The sequence below is a fragment of the Pimephales promelas genome, chromosome 8 (genome assembly GCF_988280905.1).
Source record: "Pimephales promelas chromosome 8, fPimPro1.hap1.1, whole genome shotgun sequence".
In the NCBI taxonomy this organism is placed as follows: domain Eukaryota; kingdom Metazoa; phylum Chordata; class Actinopteri; order Cypriniformes; family Leuciscidae; genus Pimephales; species Pimephales promelas.
The window spans coordinates 11,976,793-11,999,998 of NC_142776.1; the positions used below are offsets into that span (position 1 = coordinate 11,976,793).

Consider the following 23,206-nt stretch of genomic DNA (forward strand, 5'->3'; position numbering starts at 1 on the left):
AGGCAGAAGGAACAGGCAGAGTCCAGAAAAGCTCCAATAAAAATGGTTTAATATCAAATAAACAGGAAACAGGCAGGCGGAACACAGGGTAACATTAACATCGACCGACAACCATTGAGTAACACAGAGGGAACTAAATACACAGAATAATCAAACATAATGGGGTGAGAACAGGTGAAACAGATGATGATGACGAGGAACAGGTGGCTGATGAGGGAGTGAACACGGGATAGGGTGACGAGAGGATCCTGGGAAGTGTAGTGCTGAAGACAAGACAGACTGGTGCAGACGGAGGACTGTGACAGAACTCCCCCCTCCCGGGAGGCGTGACCTCACGCCGCAGAACAGAGGAAGGAGGGGGGACGAACTGGGGGCTGAGAGGGGTGTGGCCAGGGCGGAGCAGGCTGAGGACGTGGCCAGGGCGGAGCAGGCTGAGGGCGTGGCCAGGGCGGAGCAGGCTGAGGGCGTGGCCAGGGCGGAGCAGGCTGAGGGCGAGACCAGGGCGGAGCAGGCTGAGGGCGAGACCAAGGCGGAGCAGATGGAGGGCGAGACCAAGGCGGAGCAGATGGAGGGCGAGACCAGGGCGGAGCAGATGGAGGGAGGACCCCTGGTGGAGCCGATGGAAGCGGGGCTGACAAGACCAGGGGGCCGACTGACAGGGGCGGAGCAGATGGGAGAGGGGACCAGGGTGAAGCAGAGGGACAGACGACTTTGGGTGCTGAGGAGGGACCGAGGGACCATGGTGACACCGTAGGCACAGGTGACAGAAGTGACGACAGGGGCACAGAGGGACACGGTGAGGCCAGAGGGAGTGAGGGCTGACGGGTGACTGGAGGGAGTGAGGAGTCCGACAGAACCGGGGGGGTGACATGACGGGGCGGAGCCAAGGGAAGGAAGTCCAAAGGTGAAGGGAGGATGACGAGGGAACGAAGGGAGTCCGGAGGGTTGAGGGAGCCTGGTCGAGCTGGTGGACTGAGGAGCCATGGAGGAGCTGAGGGAGGTAGGAGCCACGGGGGAGCTGATGGGACAGAGGGCCGAGGAAGTGTCTCTGAGGAGGAGGTGTGAGGCGAAGACCGGGGATCCAAGGACCAGGCTGGTTTAGGGGAGCTGAAGGGCAGGAGAGCAGAGCGAGGACAGATGAGAGGAGGCGGGCGAGGGAGGCTGGGTGGGATCCTGGTCTCTGGCGCCGGCTGGACGGTCTCTGGCGCCGGCTGGACGGTCTCAGGCGCTGGCTGGACGGTCTCAGGCGCTGGCTGGACGGTCTCAGGCGCTGGCTGGACGGTCTCTGGCGCAGGCTGGACGGTCTCTGGCGCAGGCTGGACGGTCTCTGGAGAGCTGGACGGAACCAGCAGTGAAGAGCATACAGTCTCTGGTGGGCTGGACGGAACCAGCAGTGAAGAGCATACAGTCTCTGGAGGGCTGGACGGAACCAGCAGTGAAGAGCATACAGTCTCTGGAGGGCTGGACGGAACCAGCAGTGAAGAGCATACAGTCTCTGGAGGGCTGGACGGAACCAGCAATGAAGAGCACACAGTCTCTGGAGGGCTGGACGGAACCAGCAGTGAAGAGCATACAGTCTCTGGAGGGCTGGACGGAACCAGCTGTGAAGAGCATACAGTCTCTGGAGGGCTGGACGGAACCAGCAGTGAAGAGCATACAGTCTCTGGAGGGCTGGACGGAACCAGCAATGAAGAGCACACAGTCTCTGGAGGGCTGGACGGAACCAGCTGTGAAGAGCATACAGTCTCTGGAGAGCTGGACGGAACCAGCAGTGAAGAGCATACAGTCTCTGGAGGGCTGGACGGAACCAGCAGTGAAGAGCATACAGTCTCTGGAGGGCTGGACGGAACCAGCAATGAAGAGCATACAGTCTCTGGAGGGCTGGACGGAACCAGCTGTGAAGAGCATACAGTCTCTGGAGAGCTGGACGGAACCAGCAGTGAAGAGCATACAGTCTCTGGAGGGCTGGACGGAACCAGCAGTGAAGAGCATACAGTCTCTGGAGGGCTGGACGGAACCAGCTGTGAAGAGCATACAGTCTCTGGAGGGCTGGACGGAACCAGCAGTGAAGAGCATACAGTCTCTGGAGGGCTGGACGGAACCAGCAATGAAGAGCACACAGTCTCTGGAGGGCTGGACGGAACCAGCTGTGAAGAGCATACAGTCTCTGGAGAGCTGGACGGAACCAGCAGTGAAGAGCATACAGTCTCTGGAGGGCTGGACGGAACCAGCAGTGAAGAGCATACAGTCTCTGGAGGGCTGGACGGAACCAGCAATGAAGAGCATACAGTCTCTGGAGGGCTGGACGGAACCAGCTGTGAAGAGCATACAGTCTCTGGAGGGCTGGACGGAACCAGCAGTGAAGAGCATACAGTCTCTGGAGGGCTGGACGGAACCAGCAATGAAGAGCATACAGTCTCTGGAGGGCTGGACGGAACCAGCTGTGAAGAGCATACAGTCTCTGGAGAGCTGGACGGAACCAGCGGTGAAGAGCATTCAATCTCTGGAGAGCTGGACGGAACCAGCGGTGAAGAGCATTCAATCTCTGGAGAGCTGGACGGAACCAGCGGCGAAGAGCATTCAGTCTCTGGAGAGCTGGACGGAACCAGCGGTGAAGAGCATTTAATCTCTGGAAAGCTGGACGGAACCAGCGGCGAAGAGCATTCAGTCTCTGGAGAGCTGGACGGAACCAGCGGTGAAGAGCATTTAATCTCTGGAGAGCTGGACGGAACCAGCGGTGAAGAGCATTCAATCTCTGGAGAGCTGGACGGAACCAGCGGTGAAGAGCATTCAATCTCTGGAGAGCTGGACGGAACCAGCGTTGAAGAGCACTCGAGCGATGGAGTGGGGCTGGTGACGTCATACATGGTAAAGGGAGATCCACATGACACCTCCACATAGGCCGCAAAGTCCCCTCGAGGCCCCTCTCCGGGCAGGCGTGCCTGGGTTTCAGCATTTAGGCCTGCCCGGAAGAACACACAGAGGCTGGTAACATCATAGTGCACATGAGGTACCAAATCCAAATACCTCTGTGTGTGGGCCTCGAGGGATTGATCCTCCTGCTCCAGGAGGAGAAGCTGTACAGCGGCTAAATCCATATTTTTCCCTTTTTGGGGGTCGGTCGATCTGTCACGGGTGCGGGTTCAGGCAGAAGGAACAGGCAGAGTCCAGAAAAGCTCCAATACAAAAGGTTTAATATCAAATAAACAGGAAACAGGCAGGCGGAACACAGGGTAACATTAACATCGACCGACAACCATTGAGTAACACAGAGGGAACTAAATACACAGAATAATCAAACATAATGGGGTGAGAACAGGTGAAACAGATGATGATGACGAGGAACAGGTGGCTGATGAGGGAGTGAATACGGGATAGGGTGACGAGAGGATCCTGGGAAGTGTAGTGCTGAAGACAAGACAGACTGGTGCAGACGGAGGACTGTGACAATATGTTTTGTTCATTTGGCTTTAAATGAATAAAAGGTATTTGTTACACACCATATTTTATTATAGTTTTTTTTTTAGCTCTTTTGTTTGAAATGGAAAAAATCTAAATTTCTCGTTGGGTCCTGCAGACCATATAAAAGGGTTATCAAATACAGTTCAGCTCAATGAACTGTATACAGTACAGCTCATTTATAAATGTTATGTACACACAAAAGAAGGTGTACGCTGCTCTCTACGCAATAATTGATATTTATAAAAAGCAAACTTGACGGGGAAATGTGCAGTCCTTCACACAAGCTCTGACCCAGGCGTACGCACAAAAACGGGTGAAATGAGAAATGGTGACACCGAGACTCAAGAGCCTTTCTGGAATTAGTAATATCCACACTTATTTCCTCTCTGTGTTTGCCATGATTTCGCAATCGATGAATATTAACTTGTGGGCGTTTCACGGACTATTTATGGGCAACTATGGGCGTGACATGAAGCCGCAAAAGCTGCGCTAAATTTAGAATTGATTGTGTTTTATTAAGGTAAAAATGGGTAGGATGTGCGTACGCACAGTTTTATAAATCCAAATAGTTCTGTGCATACACACGTTCTATGTTTCATCCGTACGCCACTTCTAACGCAAATCCTACGCAAAGTTTTATAAATTAGGCCCCAGGTCTCTATTTTTCACCCTCAACCCAAACTGTGGAACCTGTGGGCTTAGGCTCTGAGGGGGGCACAGCTCATAGGGTCAGGTCTCTCAACTGAGGTTGAGAGCTCTCTCCACAAGAAAACTTTATGCCCTGAAGTGGAGAGTTTTCCCTTCATGGTGTAGTGACCATAAGTCAGACCCAGTTAACTGCCCGGTTGGTACAGTGCTGGAGTTCCTGCTGGAGCGGTTCACTGCAGGTCCATCCCCATCCACTTTAAAGGTTTATGTGGCGGCCATAGGTGCTTACCACATTCCTTTGGGTGGATTGTGTGTGGATAAAAACCCCTTGGTATCTCATTTCCTTTGTGGCACTTTAAGGCTGAGGCCTGCTGGGTGCCCCTCCAGGATGTTTTTGATACATACATTCATCAGATTTAAAGGATTAGTTCACTTTTGAAAAAACTTTTGCTGATAATTTACTTACTCCCATGTCATCCAAGATGTCCATGTCTTTCTTTCCTCAGTCGAAAAGAAATTTAGGTTTTTGATGAAAACATTCCAGGATTTTTCTCCAAATAATGGACTTCAATGGGAACCGGATGGTTCAAGGTCCAAAAGACAGTTAATAACTGTTTCAGATGCAGCTTCAAATGTCTTTAAACGACACCAGACGATGAATAAGGGTCTTATCATGCGAAACGCTCGGTTATTTCAAAACTTATTCCAAAAATGTAACTTTTCTAAGGACAAATGCTAGCCTTGCTCTATTCTGTGAGGCGCGTTTGCAACGTCACGTATTACGTAATTACGTTCAAAAGGTCACGGGCGACGTAGCCGAAAGTACAGAGTCAGTGTTTACAAGTTGAACGCATAGGTTGAACGTGCAAACTAGCTCAAACACCGTTTACAAAAAAAGGAATTAAAAGGAAAAACAACGATGTCGGACAATTTTGATTCTGTACTTCCGGCTACGTCGCCCGTGACCTTTTGAACGTAATTACGTATTACGTGACGTTACAAACGCGCCTCAGAGAATATAGCAAGGCTAGCATTTGTCCTTATAAAAAAGTTACATTTTTGGAATAAGTTTTGAAATAACCGATCGTTTCGCATGATAAGACCCTTATTCATCGTCTGGTGTCGTTTAAAGACATTTGAAGCTGCATCTGAAACTGTTATTAACACTATCTTTTGGACCTTGAACCACCTTGGTTCCCATTAAAGTCCATTATATGGAGAAAAATCCTGGAATGTTTTCATCAAAAACCTAAATTTCTTTTCGACTGAGGAAAGAAAGACATGGACATCTTGGATGAGATGGGGGTGAGTAAATTATCAGCAAAAGTTTTTTTCAAAAGTGAACTAATCCTTTAACTCTTTGGACTTAGACTCTACACAAGGGTCTCGGGGGGTTTTGTCCTAGTGCTGCTCTTTTGATTTCACACAGGACAGACACTTCTCACTATGGTGTCGTTGGTAGACGTTCCCTTATCGTCAATCGACGCAGCGTGAGTTCAGAAGAGTTCAGATGCAAAAGCCTCTAAATGCCATTTGAAATTTTCTTCTTTAATGATGATTTTTATCAAGCTTGTATATTTAAGTTCAGTAATTTCACTTAAATAACAATTAATAGGTAATTATCATTGCCATTTAAGTGAAATCACTGAACTTAAATATACAAGCTTGATAAAAATCATCATTAAAGAAGAAAATTTCAAATGGCATTTAGAGGCTTTTGCATCTGAACTCTTCATATATATATATGCACATACATACATAAACTCATAGGCCCTAAAATAGAATATTATGAACAATTTCAAAAGTTAGGTAAGAGACAAAGTTACCTTCTATTTTCACCCAAAATGTGACAGAGTCATCTGCAGTCTCGCACACGTATTCCGCCGAATCGTTTATTGTAGCAGAGGGAATTACCAGCCTGTGGTAAATCCCATCATCCTCCAGTTTCAGGTTATCATTCTCATCCACCTCAATGCCATCACAGAACCAGCAGACCTCTGCTTTTGCATTTGAGATCTCACAGCTCAGGACCAGTCTCTCAGAGCTCAGTATACACACCTCTACCTCTGACTCACTGGGAGACACGATGCGGACTGGAGCCTCTGGTTTAAGAAAGGTAACAGTGTGTAATAGTTGACAAACCATAAATGCATACTGTACATGCTGCTGATTTATTTAAATTGTTTTTTCTACAAAGAGGAATAGGTAATTGAAGCCCTGTATAAATGATTATAACTCATATTTGTTTTAGATAATAACTGAATTAATTACTATATTGGTTATTATTTAATAAACAACCATTCTAATGACTTACTTGATCATTTTTAAATAATTACTCATAATTATATTATTAATTTAATTTAAAAAAAATCTAGAAATGAGGCATAACAGAGAAAGAAGAGGAATAAAATCTCTTGCTTTGATACTTACCCTTAATAATGAGCTGAAAGAAAATCGAGTCACCTCCTGTGTCACATACATACTCTCCTGAATCCCGTTTGGAAGCACAGAGAATGGTTACCCTCCTGTACGGGCCTTCAGCACTGATTCGGATATCCTCACATTCTTGGAGTTTTAGGCCATCTTTAAACCAGTGAGCTTCTCCATTAGATCGAGAGAGCTCACAGTTCAGGACTATCTCCTCGGAGACATAACGCTCCAAATGTATGTCATCTTTTGGGTCCACAATTGTAACCAGAGGTTCTAGATGTAAGTCAATCATCATTAGATCAGTTTATTTTTTTTTTTTTGCCATTTAGTGTACTATGCTTCACTTTAGATAAGATTTTGTAAGATAATGATATGTTAACATATTAATAACATAACTTAGATAGTATTTAAATGCAAAACTGATAAAAAAATTAAATAGCACCACTCTGTCAACTTTACCTTTTATGTTGACAGAAAATGACGTGGATTGATCGCCTGCTTGGCAAGTATACATCCCAGCGTCTTCCAGCTCTGCTGAACGAATTATAAGTCTTTTCATGGTGCCTTCCGACTGGATGGTGATGTTTTCTGACTGAAGAATCGCAACTCCATTTTTAAACCAGCAGGCTGGTGCATCTGGCCGGGAAAGTTCACATGTCAGGACCACAGGGTCCAGTTCCATAGCGCTTTTCTGCCTCTCATCCTGCGTAATCTCTTTAAATGACACAGGGGGAGCTGATGGAAAAAAAAGAGCATTTTAATTATTTAAATTAACTATAAAATACAATACACATTGTTTCTAAAGCAACACTATCAGTCTGCAGCTGTCAGGTGGTACAGCAGTCATGTGGTCAGAGCTCTCGTAAAATTCCCAGTTTACAAGTTTGTTAATATTTTCTTATTTTGAATGCTCCACTTTTGACTATCCTTGTGTAAGACTGCCCGTGTGTAACTTCTTTCCGTTATGTTTTGTGCACATCATGGACACACCTAGACAAAACAAGTACTAGGCCTTGGACACACTTAAACAATCGCAAGCAAACGGCAACTCAAGACATGCACATATATTTAAACATTTGATATGTCTTTTTATTATATTTCTTAATATGCCATATATGGTAGTGGTGATCTTTGAGTTCTATGATTGGAAGGACTGAATGATAGCTTCGAGACTGCAGATTATCTACCTGAATATTAATTAACAAAATTGTAATTACAAGTTCTACAAGGACATACACACTTTTTAAGAACACAACTTGCTTGCTTCCAGCATTGACACCATGATATGAGAAATGTTATATTTTTATAAAACTATATATAAATTAATAACTTTTTTTTACATAAAAAATAAATAATTACTGAACTTACTTTAACTAAACTATGATGCAATTTGCTTCTAGCAACAAACTTTGTTGCATTATTGTCCTGTTATCCCTGTAAAGCTGCTTTGAAACAATCTGTAAAAATCACTATATAAATAAAGGTGACTTACTCGATCTTTACATCAGAAATGTGAAATTTAAATGGCTTATGGGTATGTATGCCTAATGACCTCTGAGAATTAATTGTTGAGAATTAATTATTCTCAAATTAGGATGGTTGACAAGCTAATTGAATCCGAAGTTTCAGAAAGGGCTATAAAGGGACAAAACTGAAAGTTAGTCAGGATAATATGTCAGTACGGTCCAGTTGTCAAGCCTTGGTGGTGTTAGATAAAGTTGATGTAAATCGATAAAGGTCTGAGGCTATGATGTGTTGGAAAGAGAAAAGACAAACATTGAATAATAAATAATCAGGAAGGTAACAATTGCTCTTAATTTTTCAGAAAGTCACACACACACACACACACAATTTAAAAGGGATGTTTGTGTATATATTAAATAATTAAAATCTCATCAAATTATGTGGAAGAATACAACTGGCACAATATAACTAGCCATATATCTAGATGCACAGAATAATCAAGTGCCCTAAACCAGATTGCATTTAGCACTGATTTTAAGAGTTTATACCATTGTCTGATTTGCATAATTCCATCAGTGAATCTAGCACTAAACAATTTAGATAGCATGTGTAATAAACAACACAAAATATAATAAAATGTGAACAATGCTGTGTAGGTGAAGTCCTTCTTGTTATGTTTAATGTTACAATAGTCCAGCAAACAATTCAAATGTCCTAAATTACTGTTATTCCAGGAATGTGACCACTGCCACTGTCAAAAAAGAAAATAAATATTGTGTGCTTGTGTATAATGTAATGTTTTCACCTTCAACATTCACATTAAATGTGAGCATGTCATTGTTTGATTGGCAGGTGTACACGCCAGAATGAGAGTACTCTGCTGATTGAATGACAATCCTCCTCATGTTGCCATCTGATTGGATATTCAGACCCTCCTCTACATGTAGAGCTTGTCCGTCTTTGAACCATTGAACAGTGGCTGTGGGGTAGGACACCTCACAGTATAGAACAATGGGATTTCCCACCTCAGTGCTCTTCTTGGTGTCCATCTCTGACAATGGTAAGAATTTCACCTCAGGTACTGCAAAATACAACAATAAGTATTTTCTGTGAGAAAGTGAGTCTGTCAATGTCATAAATCTTAAAAAGAATACAATATAAGTTAAATTATATTGGCTAGAAATTGAGTGCCTCTATCTGAGCAATATACAAACTTAAAGTTGGTTTGAAATTAGTGTTTTTCTAAATTCATATTGCTCTTATTGGAAATCCTTGATTGATTGATTGTTCTAAATTTGATAACTTGATTTTCCAGTGAAATGTAAGATTTCCTTCTGTAGAAGTATGCCAGACTTCTCTAATTATTTTGTCTCCTTGATTACCACCCCTTTATTATAATCGACTGCAACCTTTTATTCACATCTGCCTCTATCCAATCCATTTGGACAGAAGCAAGTCCCGACAATTGTTTTGCAGAAAAGATCTGTCACTATTTCCGTTTCATCATAACTTTAATTGTAACAAACTGGAAGAATTTCATGATAGGTATGATGTCTGTTAACATTTGAATATTAATATGAGTGATTTATGGTGGCTAAAACTTAAAAAAAAAAAAAAAAATCACAATCCCCATGTAAGAACTGACCTTTAATTTGTAGCACAGCTGAATCTCGTACGCCAGTTGCAATAAAGGTGATTTCAGCTCCATCATAGACATTTGGCACATGGTGGATTCGTAGGATGTGTTGGTTCTTTGACTGAGTCATGGAGAACCGTTCACTATCCCGCAGCTGCTGGCTATTCAGAAACCATGTGCCAATCAAGTTAGCAGAGAGCTCAATGGAGAACACAGCATCCTCCCCCTCAGTCACCACAGCGTTCGTCATGGGGGTTTTGATCTTTGGACCTGGGACTGCAGACAATAAAATATAAAAAGTGATTTGATGTTCTCTTAACACTTTAATCCACATTATCATATCTACAACAACATAAAAACAATATAATACTTATAATCATTTCTGAAACGTCTGAAATGTTTTTGTTTTTTTTATTAAGACACTGCTGCCCTTCTGAGACACCACAGCTTTCAAGAAATAGTGATATGAAATGACATATCATATCATATGACATACTGCAAGCGCTAAACAAATCCAATGACTCCTGTTTGTCATTTCTGTACTACAGTATGAATATTGTTGGCTCTTATGACCAACCATTTGCTCCTCATTTATAAGTCACTTTGGATAAAAGTGTCTGCTAAATAAACATGTAAATTAAGTATGTTTAAAATTACATCATTGACAGTTAATGTGTCTGGAGAAACATTGCTACTTTTATGGTGTAAAATGAAGTTTCCAGTGTTACTCTGTAAGCTCTAATTCCCTTTACTAACAGAGACTTTGATTCTGTGCCAAATAGATAAGTAATTAACTTTTTATTGTTACCAACTGGGTCCCAATTTATATTAAGTGGCTTTAAGTACTATGTACTTACATTGAAATTAATAATTTGATACAATGGACTTATTATGTACATACATGTTTTTACATTGTACTTATATTTTGAAAATACCTGCATGTAATTACAGCTGTAATTAATAAATGTAATTACATTTGTAATTACACAGTTGACCCTACCCTTACACCTTAACCCACCCTTAAACCGACCTATACAACCACACCTAACCCTAACCTTACCCGTATCACACCTCAATAGCAACAAAAGTGTTTTACAATACAATCTGAACAAAATAAGTACATTGTACTTATTTTTCGATGTAAGTACATAGTACTTAAAGCCACTTAATATAAAGTGGGACCAAAAACGGTATCATTTAGTAGTAGTACTTTACTTTTTATTATTCTAAAAGAATAAGCTGTATTATTTATTTATGCAAGTTTTAGGGGGATAGAATAATCTGCATTTTCTTTTTCACTGCAAATTTTATTCCTTAATCTCTTGTTTTACCAGCATAAGGGTAAGTAGTACCAAATATCCATCACTACCTTCTTCTTTTAGGTTTCTTAGTAGTAGTGTGTTTGTGATGCAAATAATTCGTGACAGATTGGTATTACAGAAAATTTGTGAAATTTTCTTTCTTACCCAGATGTACTACTTTTGGGAACTCCACATGTCCACTTCTGCCGTATTTATTAACACAGGAGATACGGAAACGGTAATCACCCTCACATGGCACACTGTCACCCAGGACTTCAGCAGATGTCCCTGTTTCTGTTGTCAGGCATCGCTGCCATTCCTGAGAGCCTACTTCTTGTCGTTCTAGCACATACACTGACTTAGTGGAGTTTTGCAAGTTGGGTGATGGTGACCAGGAAAGGACAGCACCATTTAAACTGTCAGTGTTCATTTGGACACTCACTGGGCAGATGGGAGGGCAGTGTCGAGCAGCTGATTGAAAATAAACATATCATATTCTCAATATCAAGCCTGCACTGTAAATATTTAAATTCTGTTTTTTAGAAATAGAAATAGATCATTTTTTTATCATGCAATAGTATAAAGTTTTTGAGTTTTTGCAACTTCTTATTCATCACAAAGCCGTGTGTGTGTTTTCTCACTTTTGACCCTGAGTTTGGAGCTTGTTGTTGATCTGCCTGCCATAAAGGTGACTGTGCCAGAGTCTTGATATGACGTATTGACAAAGACCAGGATGTGGGTTTTGCCAAAAGACTTGATAATGGTTTGATGTGTTTCTCGCAACTGCAGTCCATCTTTAAACCAGCAGATTTCCATCTCATCTTGTTCCACCTCCACAAAGAATGCTGCATTCTCTCCTTCCATCACTTCTAATCTCCGTGGAAGTTTCTTTACAATTGTACCTACCAGAAAATAAGTATATGAAATTAGCCAGATCTACTGCATATCAAACTGCAATGCAAACTCTCAAATTATTCAAATTAGTCAAATTATTTGTAATGATAATTTTTCATTTTATATTAAAAGAAATTGAAATGAATTGCTGCTGGACATCCAACACTAAATATTGTTATCGGTTTTTATTGTTAATTTTTTAATGCCTTTGTCTATTTTGAAAATTGCTGGTGTTAAACGTGATTAACTGAATCTATTAACATTTTCACTATGAAAGCCCCAATAAGACTTAGGCTGAATCCCAATTCTATGTCTTACCCCTTGCCCTTACCCCTTCCCCTTAGTTTTGCGCGTTCACGTGAGAGGAAGGGCTATCCCAATTCTCATTTTGATCTAGGGGTATGGGTAAGGTGAAGGGGTATATACCCCTTAAGACCAAGAATCTTCGCGAGCTTACTTGAAACCAAGGGGTAAGAAATGCACTGCGCATTGTGCGCAACTGGCAACAATGGCGGGCATACCATCCAGAGTTGAAAGTTTTTTCGCTTAAATGATTGATACAAAAATATGACCATCTTGTTTTGTGCTCTACACGGTTATGAACATGCAATATTTGTTATTTATTGAAACTTTTTTAAAGTTTTTTTTAAAATCGCTACTTTGCTACGCTAGGCTATGCTAACGTTACATTGCTGATTTGCACAATCAGTCCCACATTTCAAGATCACCCAAAATGTCCAGGATTCAGCTTTTGCTTTCTATAGTCGCCATTCATTTTGTGTACATTATTTGACACTGACATGTAAGTGATCAGCTTTTCAGATGATGCATTCAGCTTCAAACGGATCCCGACTGAGACGAAAACACAAGAATATTAGATCAACAATACATTCAGATTCACTGATTTAAATGAATGAATTCAGTCCGATTTAAACAACACCTTGTGCATGTAAACATAATAGTGAAGGCAGAAAGCAAAAGCCCAATCCCGGACATTTTGACGGCATCTTGAACGTTTCGAGAAGTTTGTGATCAACACTTGTCGCCCCGGGTGACACAGACGCCAGTTAAGGACGATGTAAGATGACGTAACCGAGTGGTGTCTTATTTCATAGGGGTATGTTTGCACTAGCGCTTACCACTCGGTTTCGAGAGACAAGGGCTAGGGGTAAGACGAAGGGGAAGGGGTAAGGGGAAGGGGTAAGACAGAGACTTGGGATTCAGCCTTCTTTATATAATCATAATCTTCATAAACTTTCATAATCTTCATAATCTTTATGTATACTGTACCTTTAACTGCCAATTCTGCAATAGTCTTTCCACCATCAGGCATCTCACACAGATAAACTCCATCATCATCTGCCCCAACATTTTGTATGGTTAGTCTTCTCCGTGTGCCCTTCTGTTCCATGTTATACTTATATCCTGGCTGCAGCCTCTGATCCTCCAGGTACCATGCAGTAGAAATGGACTCTTCTGGAACCTCACATTCCAGAACAGCAACATCCCTCTCCTTGACCTCTGCATCTTGCAGAGTTCGCTTAAATCGAACTGCAGGCTCTATAAATGTGAGAGATATACCATAAAAAAGGCTTTCATTCTTAAAATTTGTCCAGTGACTAAATATCACACTTCAGATGCTACAGACATTCAGATTGCACAACGTAAATTGTTCCTAACACAACATATACTTATGTATACAAAATAAACATTTCACAATACCTCAGTTGGGATTTGGCAGGCCAAGAATAGTGGTAAAAAAAAAAAGTTGTGGTCATGCACTCACAAATAAAGAACATAATCCTGCATGCTTGCACAAAACAAAATTTAGGTTATGCCCCATTGCATTGTTAATAAGATTGCAGTGATGCTGTCACTCAGGAATGCACTGAGCCCTGCGGCTTTTCATGCCTTTCATCACGCATTGACGACTGGACAATGTCATCGAATGCATTACTTAGTGCATGACTTTAGTACTAAATATAGTTACCCACAAAAGTGAGACAGACACTGTTATATCATGCTGATAACGAAAAAGAAATTTGTTTACATTACAACCAATGTTTTAATTATTAAGAATATAAACACACACAGAAATAATTGGTCAAAACTTGGTATATCTGCCTTAATACTATGCCATAGTCACATTTGAATTATGGCATATGCTATTTGCACTATAGAATGCTATAGGCCTACACTTTTTTTAACAGTATTTTCCACTAAGTAGCAGTGTTGGGTAAGTTACTCTTAAAGGAGAACTCCGGCGCAAAATGAACCTTTGGTCTAATTACACATTGCTACCTAGTCAGCCGTTATCTGAGATTTGTTTTTATGATTGCCGAATGTAAATAGTTTTATCTCTATAAACAGTTTTGCCTATAACGCTAGTATAATGCTAGTATATAGGGCATAGAGTAATGACAAATAAAAATCGCTTGTTATTACCACTAACAAGGCTCAAAAAAGCCCCACACTTACACGACAGCATAATAAGGGTCCCTACATTCAAACCGAAGCATTGAGAACTTTGTCAGTGTCCATACAGTTTAATAAGAAGATATTTTATACACACAGTCAGCTTCGCGAATACAGGAAGAAGCCATCTTTGAAAAATAGTCTCTACCAGTCGATCTACGAACGCCGATCCAAGTGCGCTTGGCCTGAGGAGAACATGGCCCCCTGACTGAGCCTGGTTTATAGATATCTCCACCTTTGTCACCATTGGCTTTTGGCTTGCTTAGTTGGGACATTTACTTTTATATTAAACAATATTATTATGACATTATTTCCCTGTTGACAGATTGTTGACATTAACAATCTGCATTATAAAAAGCGCTATACTATATAAATAAAGGTGACATGACTACTTTCTAAATCTCATATCAACCTTGACCAGTTGAACAATAAAAGTATAGACAGTATTTATTGCAATTACATCAAAGGTAACTGTAATTAAATTACAAAAAAAGAGTAATCCCTTACTTTACTTTTTCAAGGGAAAAGTAATTTAATTACAGTAATAATAATAATAATACGGGTTCGTTTGAATTTATACTTCTGCGTCGTTGTGTGCATTGACACGCAATTACGCATGCAGAGGGAGCATGTGAAACCTGGGGAGCGGTTCTAACAGACCAATCACAGCACTTGTGGTACGCGTAGAATTGACACATTGTTACATTTGTGGAGAGGTGCACATCAGGGTACGCCGAAGGGTACACGCGCTACACACAGCATAAGGCATAGCTACGGCATGAGTTTGACGCAGAAGAATAAATTGAGCTTTAGGGAGAAGTAATCTGTGTTGCCAGGTCTGCGCAACAAAACTAGTCCAATGGCCATTCAAAAATAGCACAATGAGTTGTACCAACACGTTCTCACTCCCAACTCGTCACATGATGCTTGGTCAGGACCCTTTGTCAGGATATAACACACAGGATGCAACAGGCAGATATGACTACAGGCACAAGTTATTTGAAAACATTCCAAGTGTTCAGAGGCCAAGCAATTCATTTGTGTGAAGAGAAGACCCAAAAGCGATCATTCTGCCGTAGGTCACGCACATGTTATGTCAACTTTCAAAGTTACATTGCACTGGCTCTCGTATGTCTCGTGACCAAGTGCGTCATTACGTCAGTTTTGATACCTCATTAGCGTATGCGCGCAAAACGATGGCGTCACCTGACATAACAAAGTTATCATAGTAAAAACATGTAATATTTAGTTTAGTAAATACAAACCCACACATTCTCACCTGTAAAAGGTTATCCCATTTCTTTGGGGAATTTAAATCTTGGCGGTTTCATAACCAGAAGATGCGTAATGATGTGGCATCATCGATTCTTCTGCGAGTGACGACATGCTGACCGTTGCAAGATGACGGGCGCGTCTACGTGAATTTGGCTGTGTGCATTTGGCGAGGTGTAATCATTTCAGCGATTAAAATATTAAGATCCATCTGTTCTTCACATAAAGATATCATATGGCTTCAGACTTGGAGTGCAAAATTAGTTAATACTTTTACACTGTTTGTGGTCAGTTTTTGCAATAAAAACTTGTGATTGTTTTATTTGCCTGTTACGTGTTTTAAATTGTTAAGATGTGGGCAAGTTTTTGGGTAGGAGTGGGGTTAGTTGCTCCAAAATATAAAATCAGCCATATTTATAAAATCATGTCTACTTTTACAAATGCAAATAATTATGCATTGATCTGACACATAAGGCAAACATTGACAAAACAAGACAAAATTGCAGAAAGCAAAAAAAAAGTGGCGCTGAGGGCTCCTGTCAAAGCATCAATATGTGACGAGTTGGGTGTGAGATTGTGACAGCGCGTTGCGGTCTATGTGTCAGCCTGACCGATCAATGTGAGGACACCACATTCAATTTTAATTACTGGCCATTTAAATACCAGTTAAATACTTTATACTCACTATTAAATACCCATCAACACACGCTAATATTTCATAGCTATTATGTGATATGAAAAGGGAGAATGAGGTCAGAAAAGGGCAGATTCAAACTGGGCAATCATGTCAAAAGCTATCGCCACACGCCTTACTCTACATCACTGCTCCTGTTATCAGACTGTTTTCTTTTAAAATTCGGGTGATTTTTGTAACATATTAACTCATAATGAAAGGTAATGGAGATATGACAGTAGCTATCAAAACATACAACACAAAGATTTTAGGGGCATATTTTAGTTGTTAGATCCTTAAAGCATTGTTACATTGCTTTATTTCACAAAAATGCCAAATGGTCATAAAACTTAAAGATGTTTTAGCTTTGTTAGTTAAGTACAATTAATAAAACAATTAGCATAATTAGAATTTGAGTTACCTTTAACTGACAGTTGCACGGCACTCAGTGTGTTTCCCAGTGCGTTTGAAGCAGCACATATGTAGAGTCCGGCATCCTGCTGCTTACAGTACATTACTTTTAGGGTGTAATATCCCTCCCTGTCCTCAAAAATGAGATGTCTTCGACTCGGGAAAATATTCTCTCCATTTTTCTTCCATATAATCTCTGGTTTAGGCTTTCCTGTGACATAGCAACGGAATTTGGCATGTTTGCCTTCTGTGACAGTGAACTTCTTAGCTTTCGATACATTTAGGTGAGGCTCTTTTGAGTGTTTGGCCCTTGAATGCTGTGGTGAGTAATGACCATTGGTGTAGCCATTTGTCATGTTTCCCTCTCTTTGTTCTGGAACAGCCTCTACTAGGAGCACTGCCCCAGTTATCACTTCTCCATGCTTGTTGACTGCTTTGCACATGTAGACACCTCCATCTGGGGCTCTTGTTCTGAAAATCTTCAGCTGGAACCAGCCACCATCTAGCTGGCCCACATGGTAGTGGGCACTCTCATAGATTTCATTCAACTGTTTACCATCTTTCTCCCAAACCACCTGAGGCAAAGGCTCACCTGTCAGCTTGCAGGTGAAAGCAGCATCTTCTCCTCGGTCTACTCTTAGAGAAAGGGGTTTGATAAGAAAACGAGGCTTGTGGTCTTGAAATGGGTCTGCATTCTGTACTACCCCATCCTGTTGTTGTATCATCGTTTTGATTTCTTTTTCTGGTGGAATCACTTTTACTTCATTTTGTTGTAGAGGTGGCTGTGTTTGCTGGAGCTCTTGGGGCTCTTCTTCCACTTTAAGGGTAGCAGCTGCATACGTTTCCCCAATATTGTTCGTGGCTCGGCAAATATACTGCCCAGAATCTTCCATTGTCACCCCAGAAATGTAAAGGGCATACACCTTTCCATCTTGGGTAATACGGTAACGACCCTCAGGAAGAATAGGCTCATTTTTCCGCTCCCAGATCACATCTGGTTGGGGTTCTCCACTAATCTGACATTTAAGAACAGCATCTGTTCCAAGTTTCACCAGAACTGGCCGCGGGTAACCAAGAACACGTGGAGCACCTCCAAAAATATCCATATCTTTTACTGCTTAGTAATCACTTATTCTGTGTTATTATTGGAATTAAGAATGGCACAAATGTCTGTGGCACATACCCACCTCTGAAAAACAAAACAAATTTCAACACTAGTCATTATTTTTGAATCTAACAATTGTAACATTATTGCCATTGTCATGAGTTATGAGATTAATCTGGGAACTTGTGGCTCAGTTAATCACACTAAAGGCAAAGTTTTTTCTTTGCGTTTTTTTTTTTTTTTTTTTTTTTTTTTTTTGTGTACAGCCGACAACTTTGTCATAGACTGAATACGTAATATGCATGTGCACAGGGCCGGCTCTGTCCCTTTGGTTGCCCTAGGCGAGATTAATTTTTAGTGACCCCCTCCCCCCCAAAAAACTATTTTGTTTTAAAAACTAAAGTTTTAGTTTATTTTGCAAAAAACTAAATTATGTATGCATGTTATGTATTGTTCTTCTATAGTAATGATAATATTTAAAATAATATATTGCATTTTATTGGTGTTTCCCACATTGTCCCACAGCAACATTACGATAGTGTAGATAAGTGTACAATGTTTTATAATAATAATTTATTCTATAATATCCAATTTCATTAATGTAACATATTTAATATTGGGTGCATCCAAGTTTTTCGACATAGGTCTATTTAAAAAAAAAAAAAAAAAGTAACGCAATAGTTACTTTCCCTGGTAATTAGTTTCTGTTATAATGATTTAATTCAGTTACTAAATCAGTTACTATTTGTGAGAAGAAGTCAGTCCCTCCAGAAAAACGCAATTATGCGATCGCTGAATTCAATGCAAAATCAGCCAAAGTCCGCATATTTATGCGGGGGCCGCATTTTTTCAAATACGCCGCACTTTCGCCGTATAAATTGCCGATTTCCGTGCAAAATATGCAGGGTTTGCATAATTTCATAATCCTCGCATTTTCGCTGCAAAAAAAGTCACATGTATCTTAGCAAAAAGTAGAAAAATGTTGCGTTTGCTTCACACAACATAGACATATATGTCTATGTTCACACAAGAGCAGCCATTTACCCCTGTTTCCATGGGAACGTTATGAAGTGACGCAATTACGCGACGCCAGACAGACTCACGGAGGCGATTGATCTCACAAATCGAATAACTGTCTGTCACACGTTCTACCGTCACATCGTTACTTAATAAACAACATAAGATAAAAGAAGTAGCATCAAACAGAATTTACCCGCACACATGGGGTGTTCGAGGCGCACATATAACACTGCAGAGAGTTCAACAGGGAGTGCGCAGCTCTTAAAGGGGCCACACCTTATTTACACTAGTTACAGTCTGAAATAAAACAAGATGAGAAATTAAATATTACCAGCACTTTCTATGATGTAGTATGCTTGCTTGTCAAAGGAAGTAATAAGAAATGACTCTTATATTAGCCTAGTGAGAACAAGATGTTGGGGGAATCACTTTTTTCTCTTTCTCTTTTTCATCAAACCGCAATTTTTGCAAGTTCCCTCAATTTCTGCAAATTCCTGCAATTTCATCGCATAAAATTGCATAAATATCCCGCATATTCCATCGCATTTTTAAAGAAAACGGGCCACGTAATCAATCAATTTTTGCCCGCAACAATCACAAAAAAACTCAGCTTTTTTCTAATAGGACTGAAAACTATTATGGTAAATGTTATATATAAATCGCACATTTCTTCACAAATTTTTGGAAATTACCACCACAAAATCAGTCATTTTGATCGCAAAAATCACAAAATAAAATCGTGAAATCCTGGAGAGACTGAGAAGTAACTAGTAACTATAACTAATTACTTTTTTAACATGCCCAAAAGCAAACTGATGATGAGTATTTATTTAACAAAACAAAAATTATCTTATAATCACTCCAAAATTTCAACAAGTTGAAGGATCATCTGTAATAAATTGTTCTGCTACAAATAACGTTCAAGGATATTTCTACACTGTAAGTATCATCCTACATAGTTGCAATCATCCTACATAATTGTACAAATACATTTTATCTGTGTTATGTAATGTAACTTGTAGTAGATAAATTACAATTACTACCTGGCTGCTACAGGGTTAAGGGGGTTTCGGTGTCCCCATAATAAAATGTTGTGCATTTTAATGTTTAATTCATGTATAAATTAAATTTAAATGTTAAATTCATCAATCTGGTGCAATTCAGTGTGCAAATTGAAGAAAGAAAAATTCAAACCTCTTTTAGTTACAGTCTCTGTCTATATTACAATACTACATAATGTAAAACAAATCCAAAGAAAGATAAAAGAAACTTTCATAATTAGTTTTGTACAAATTTCTATACAAGCTTAAATTTATACTTGGAAGCAACTCAGCGCCGCCAAGTAAGCGAAACAAAACTAAATGGCCTGCCGATGTACGAGTTTTATGGGCCGTTAAGACAAAAAAATAAATAAATAAAAGTAGGCTATGAGATGTAACGGCTCAAAAAGCACGTCACTGGGAATCGCAGTAGCCTACATTTATTTCATTTGAAACCATAATGGCTGAGATGTGAAGGCTGGCTTACCATTACACTGGGCTTTCTTTTTATTTTGTTGCTTTCTCTGTGACTGTGTTCGTCCCTGTGGACCAGAAGGTTTATACCGCTTCATTTTTGATCAATGCGACAGCAGCTGAGCACTTGCCTGACGTAACGTAAAGTCGGCGTACACGGTACGAATTCTGACGGTCGGAAGATCGTATGTCAAGGCACACTTTACGAGTGAGTTTATCCAAAAATCGTATGGAGGCAGTGATACATTCCGAAGAAATCGCACGAAGTTCCGCACTAAAAACTCTCTCAAAAATGCATATAAAATATTGATACAAGCTGTGATTATTTTGCTATAGCTCTATAACCCTTGTGTGTGTGTGTGTGTGTGTGTGAATGAGTTAAAAAACGTAGTTACAGTAGGCTACACATTCAAAAATAAAAATTCAAGCTCTCTGAATGATTAATTAGCCGTTTAAACCACCTCCTGTGAGTGTTTCTTCTGTTTGCAATTCATTTTGCTGCGAGAAGCTAGACCTTATGTCGCCCCGCCCCTTTTCAGCGCTGTGCTCGTTGTCTTTTGTCTTCCGGTCTGTATTTTCACAGTGGTCTTGCCTATTTTATGAATGAACGGCTCATTTTAAAATCTTCCCGGTGTTCTGCCAATTTTTGCTGCCTTGTCGAAAAATGCTACCGTTGCGCGAATTGATCACAGAATACCGAGTATGAAATACAATTATAATACAATTCTAAGTTCTTCTTAGAATTCTACAATTCTATGATCTTTGACTTGTCAAAGTACACCTTTCCTCATAGTAACTGAAACTTTCAGTTATTCCTTTTCAGCTGGCTGACCGTACAAATATTCATATGATAGTAAACATTTTTTAAAGGGAAATTATACATTATAACAGGAAAATGTACCTTTTGTAAAAAAAATAAATAAATAAATAAATAAATAAATAAATAAATAAAAACTGTGAGTCTGCACATGCGCATAACCGGTAAGTAGCAAATCTCGATGGGTAGCATGAATTGTCAGAACACCTGTTTACTGTTAAGACATCTGCTTTAAACATTACAATCCCCATGATAACTTTCATTAACTTTACATTAAGTAAATCCACTTCAAAAGCTATTTACTCCTGGACAGTAATGCCATAGAGATATGACAAAAGATGGCAACGCCCTTGTTTTTCTGGTGCATAAGGTCTATAGTGCCGTGAACGGGGCTTGAGTGAGCTTGAGCGCGTTGTGAGGGTAACACTTTACAGTAAGGGTACATGAATTATCATGAATTCATGTATAAATTACTGCATGAATTATGCATTCATGCATTAATATCTCATGAATCATCAGGAACTTACACAAGTTCAATATTTTTCATTCACAAATGAGCATGTCATCATGAATTATGATTTATTACACATGATCATGATGTTTTCTTTGTTCACAGTTATGCCACCATTAATAGCACATTGTTCATCAGTGTTTCAAAGGACATAGTCACCACTTTAGTTGAGGGGCCACACACATGATGAAGTCATTGATAGATAATGCCTAGTTAATGATGACTTCTGTATTTGATTAACAGAATATGTGTGCTATGAGCTGTGATTGCTCTATTTTGTTGTCTGTCCAAAGTAGTAATCATTAACTAAGCATCAATCTATTAATGACTTCATCATGTGTGTGGCCCCTCAACTAAAGTGGTGACTAGGTCACTGACCTAGACTAAGAACAGAGAAAACATATTGATCATGCGTAATAAATCATAATTCATGAAGATGTGCTCATCTTAGTTAATGTTTTAATTAAGGTGTTGTTCATTCATGATGTCATGAATGAAAAATATTGAACTTGTGTAAGTTCCTGATGATTCATGAGATATTAATGCATGAATGAATGCATAGTTTATGCATTAATTTATACATGAATTCATGATAATTCATGTACCCTTACTGTAAAGTGTTACCGTTGTGGGTTAAGGGGCAGGTGCCAGATCCCGTGTTGGCAGATCCACATAATGGAAAGGTGACAGTATCTGGACTTGTTTTTTGGATTAATGTCACACTTTAGGAAGTTATTAAAGTGGTTCATAATGTATTAATCTTATTTCCAAAATACAAGCTTTGAACTTATTTCGGATTTGTATAATTTCTTTGTTTTTGTTAGTTTTTGCTTGTTTTTCGTAGCAATATCTGGCAACATTGTTCTGTCGGCATTAATAAAAAAAAGCTTAGGCTGTAGACAAACTGTAATTGCTTTTAGGAAGATACAAACGTAATGATCAACGTGACGTTTAAGAATCTGTAAGAAATGTATAACACTGTCAAAAACAATAGCATAATAGCCTACAGATGTTTCAGAATGAAATATGCCAAATACTGGCCAGTAAGAATACGGCAGATGCTGTTTAGCTGTTTAAAGTCATCATAAAAACAATAATTGAAGCAGTGTTTCTAGTCCACACCATTTTCATCTTTCTTCAGTGGATTTCCTCAGCTCCTGATTGGTCAAATTCAGATAGATCGACAAATCGGCTAATTCAACCGCACACAAATCACGAATGCAAGCCGACAGCTCCCAGACTTTTTGGACATGCTTTAAAATTATCGGGAGGTCGAGAGGTGCTTGGCTCGGCTCGTATCTTCCTCGCACACGATACGAGCCGCGACATGCGAGCATAACCAATTTACACGCGATTTCTCCCGAGTGAAAAAAATCATCTGCGAGCTTGTAAAACAGAAAAAAATCGCACCGTGTACACCCGCCTTAACGCAACCCCTGGAAAAGATAGACAATTCATCAATTCAATCTAATAGTTTATATAGGAGAGTTTGTGAGTTATAACGGAAATCATTATGAACATCAGCTATGCTAATTCTTTCCCATCTGCCTTTCTGCTGTTATCTCGGGACGCT

At 40.0% G+C, this 23,206-nt stretch overlaps 1 protein-coding gene across 2 annotated transcripts in view; it reads right to left on the reverse strand.

Annotated features, from left to right (window-relative positions):
- The window catches only part of obsl1a (obscurin like cytoskeletal adaptor 1a), a 53,584-nt gene that overhangs the window by 17,851 nt on the left and 12,527 nt on the right, over window positions 1–23,206 (reverse strand). Inside the window, exons 2-10 of one of the 2 annotated variants that reach the window (XM_039655580.2) lie at window positions 16,677–17,855; window positions 13,126–13,395; window positions 11,583–11,843; window positions 11,107–11,412; window positions 9,650–9,916; window positions 8,810–9,085; window positions 7,000–7,275; window positions 6,541–6,813; window positions 5,937–6,212 (exon numbers count right to left, since the gene is read on the reverse strand). In XM_039655580.2, the coding sequence (XP_039511514.2) occupies window positions 5,937–6,212; window positions 6,541–6,813; window positions 7,000–7,275; window positions 8,810–9,085; window positions 9,650–9,916; window positions 11,107–11,412; window positions 11,583–11,843; window positions 13,126–13,395; window positions 16,677–17,772 (3,301 nt within the window). In that variant the 5' untranslated portion in view covers window positions 17,773–17,855. The remainder of the gene's footprint in view (window positions 1–5,936; window positions 6,213–6,540; window positions 6,814–6,999; window positions 7,276–8,809; window positions 9,086–9,649; window positions 9,917–11,106; window positions 11,413–11,582; window positions 11,844–13,125; window positions 13,396–16,676; window positions 17,856–23,206) is intronic. The other variant, XM_089133952.1, reaches the window with a different exon arrangement.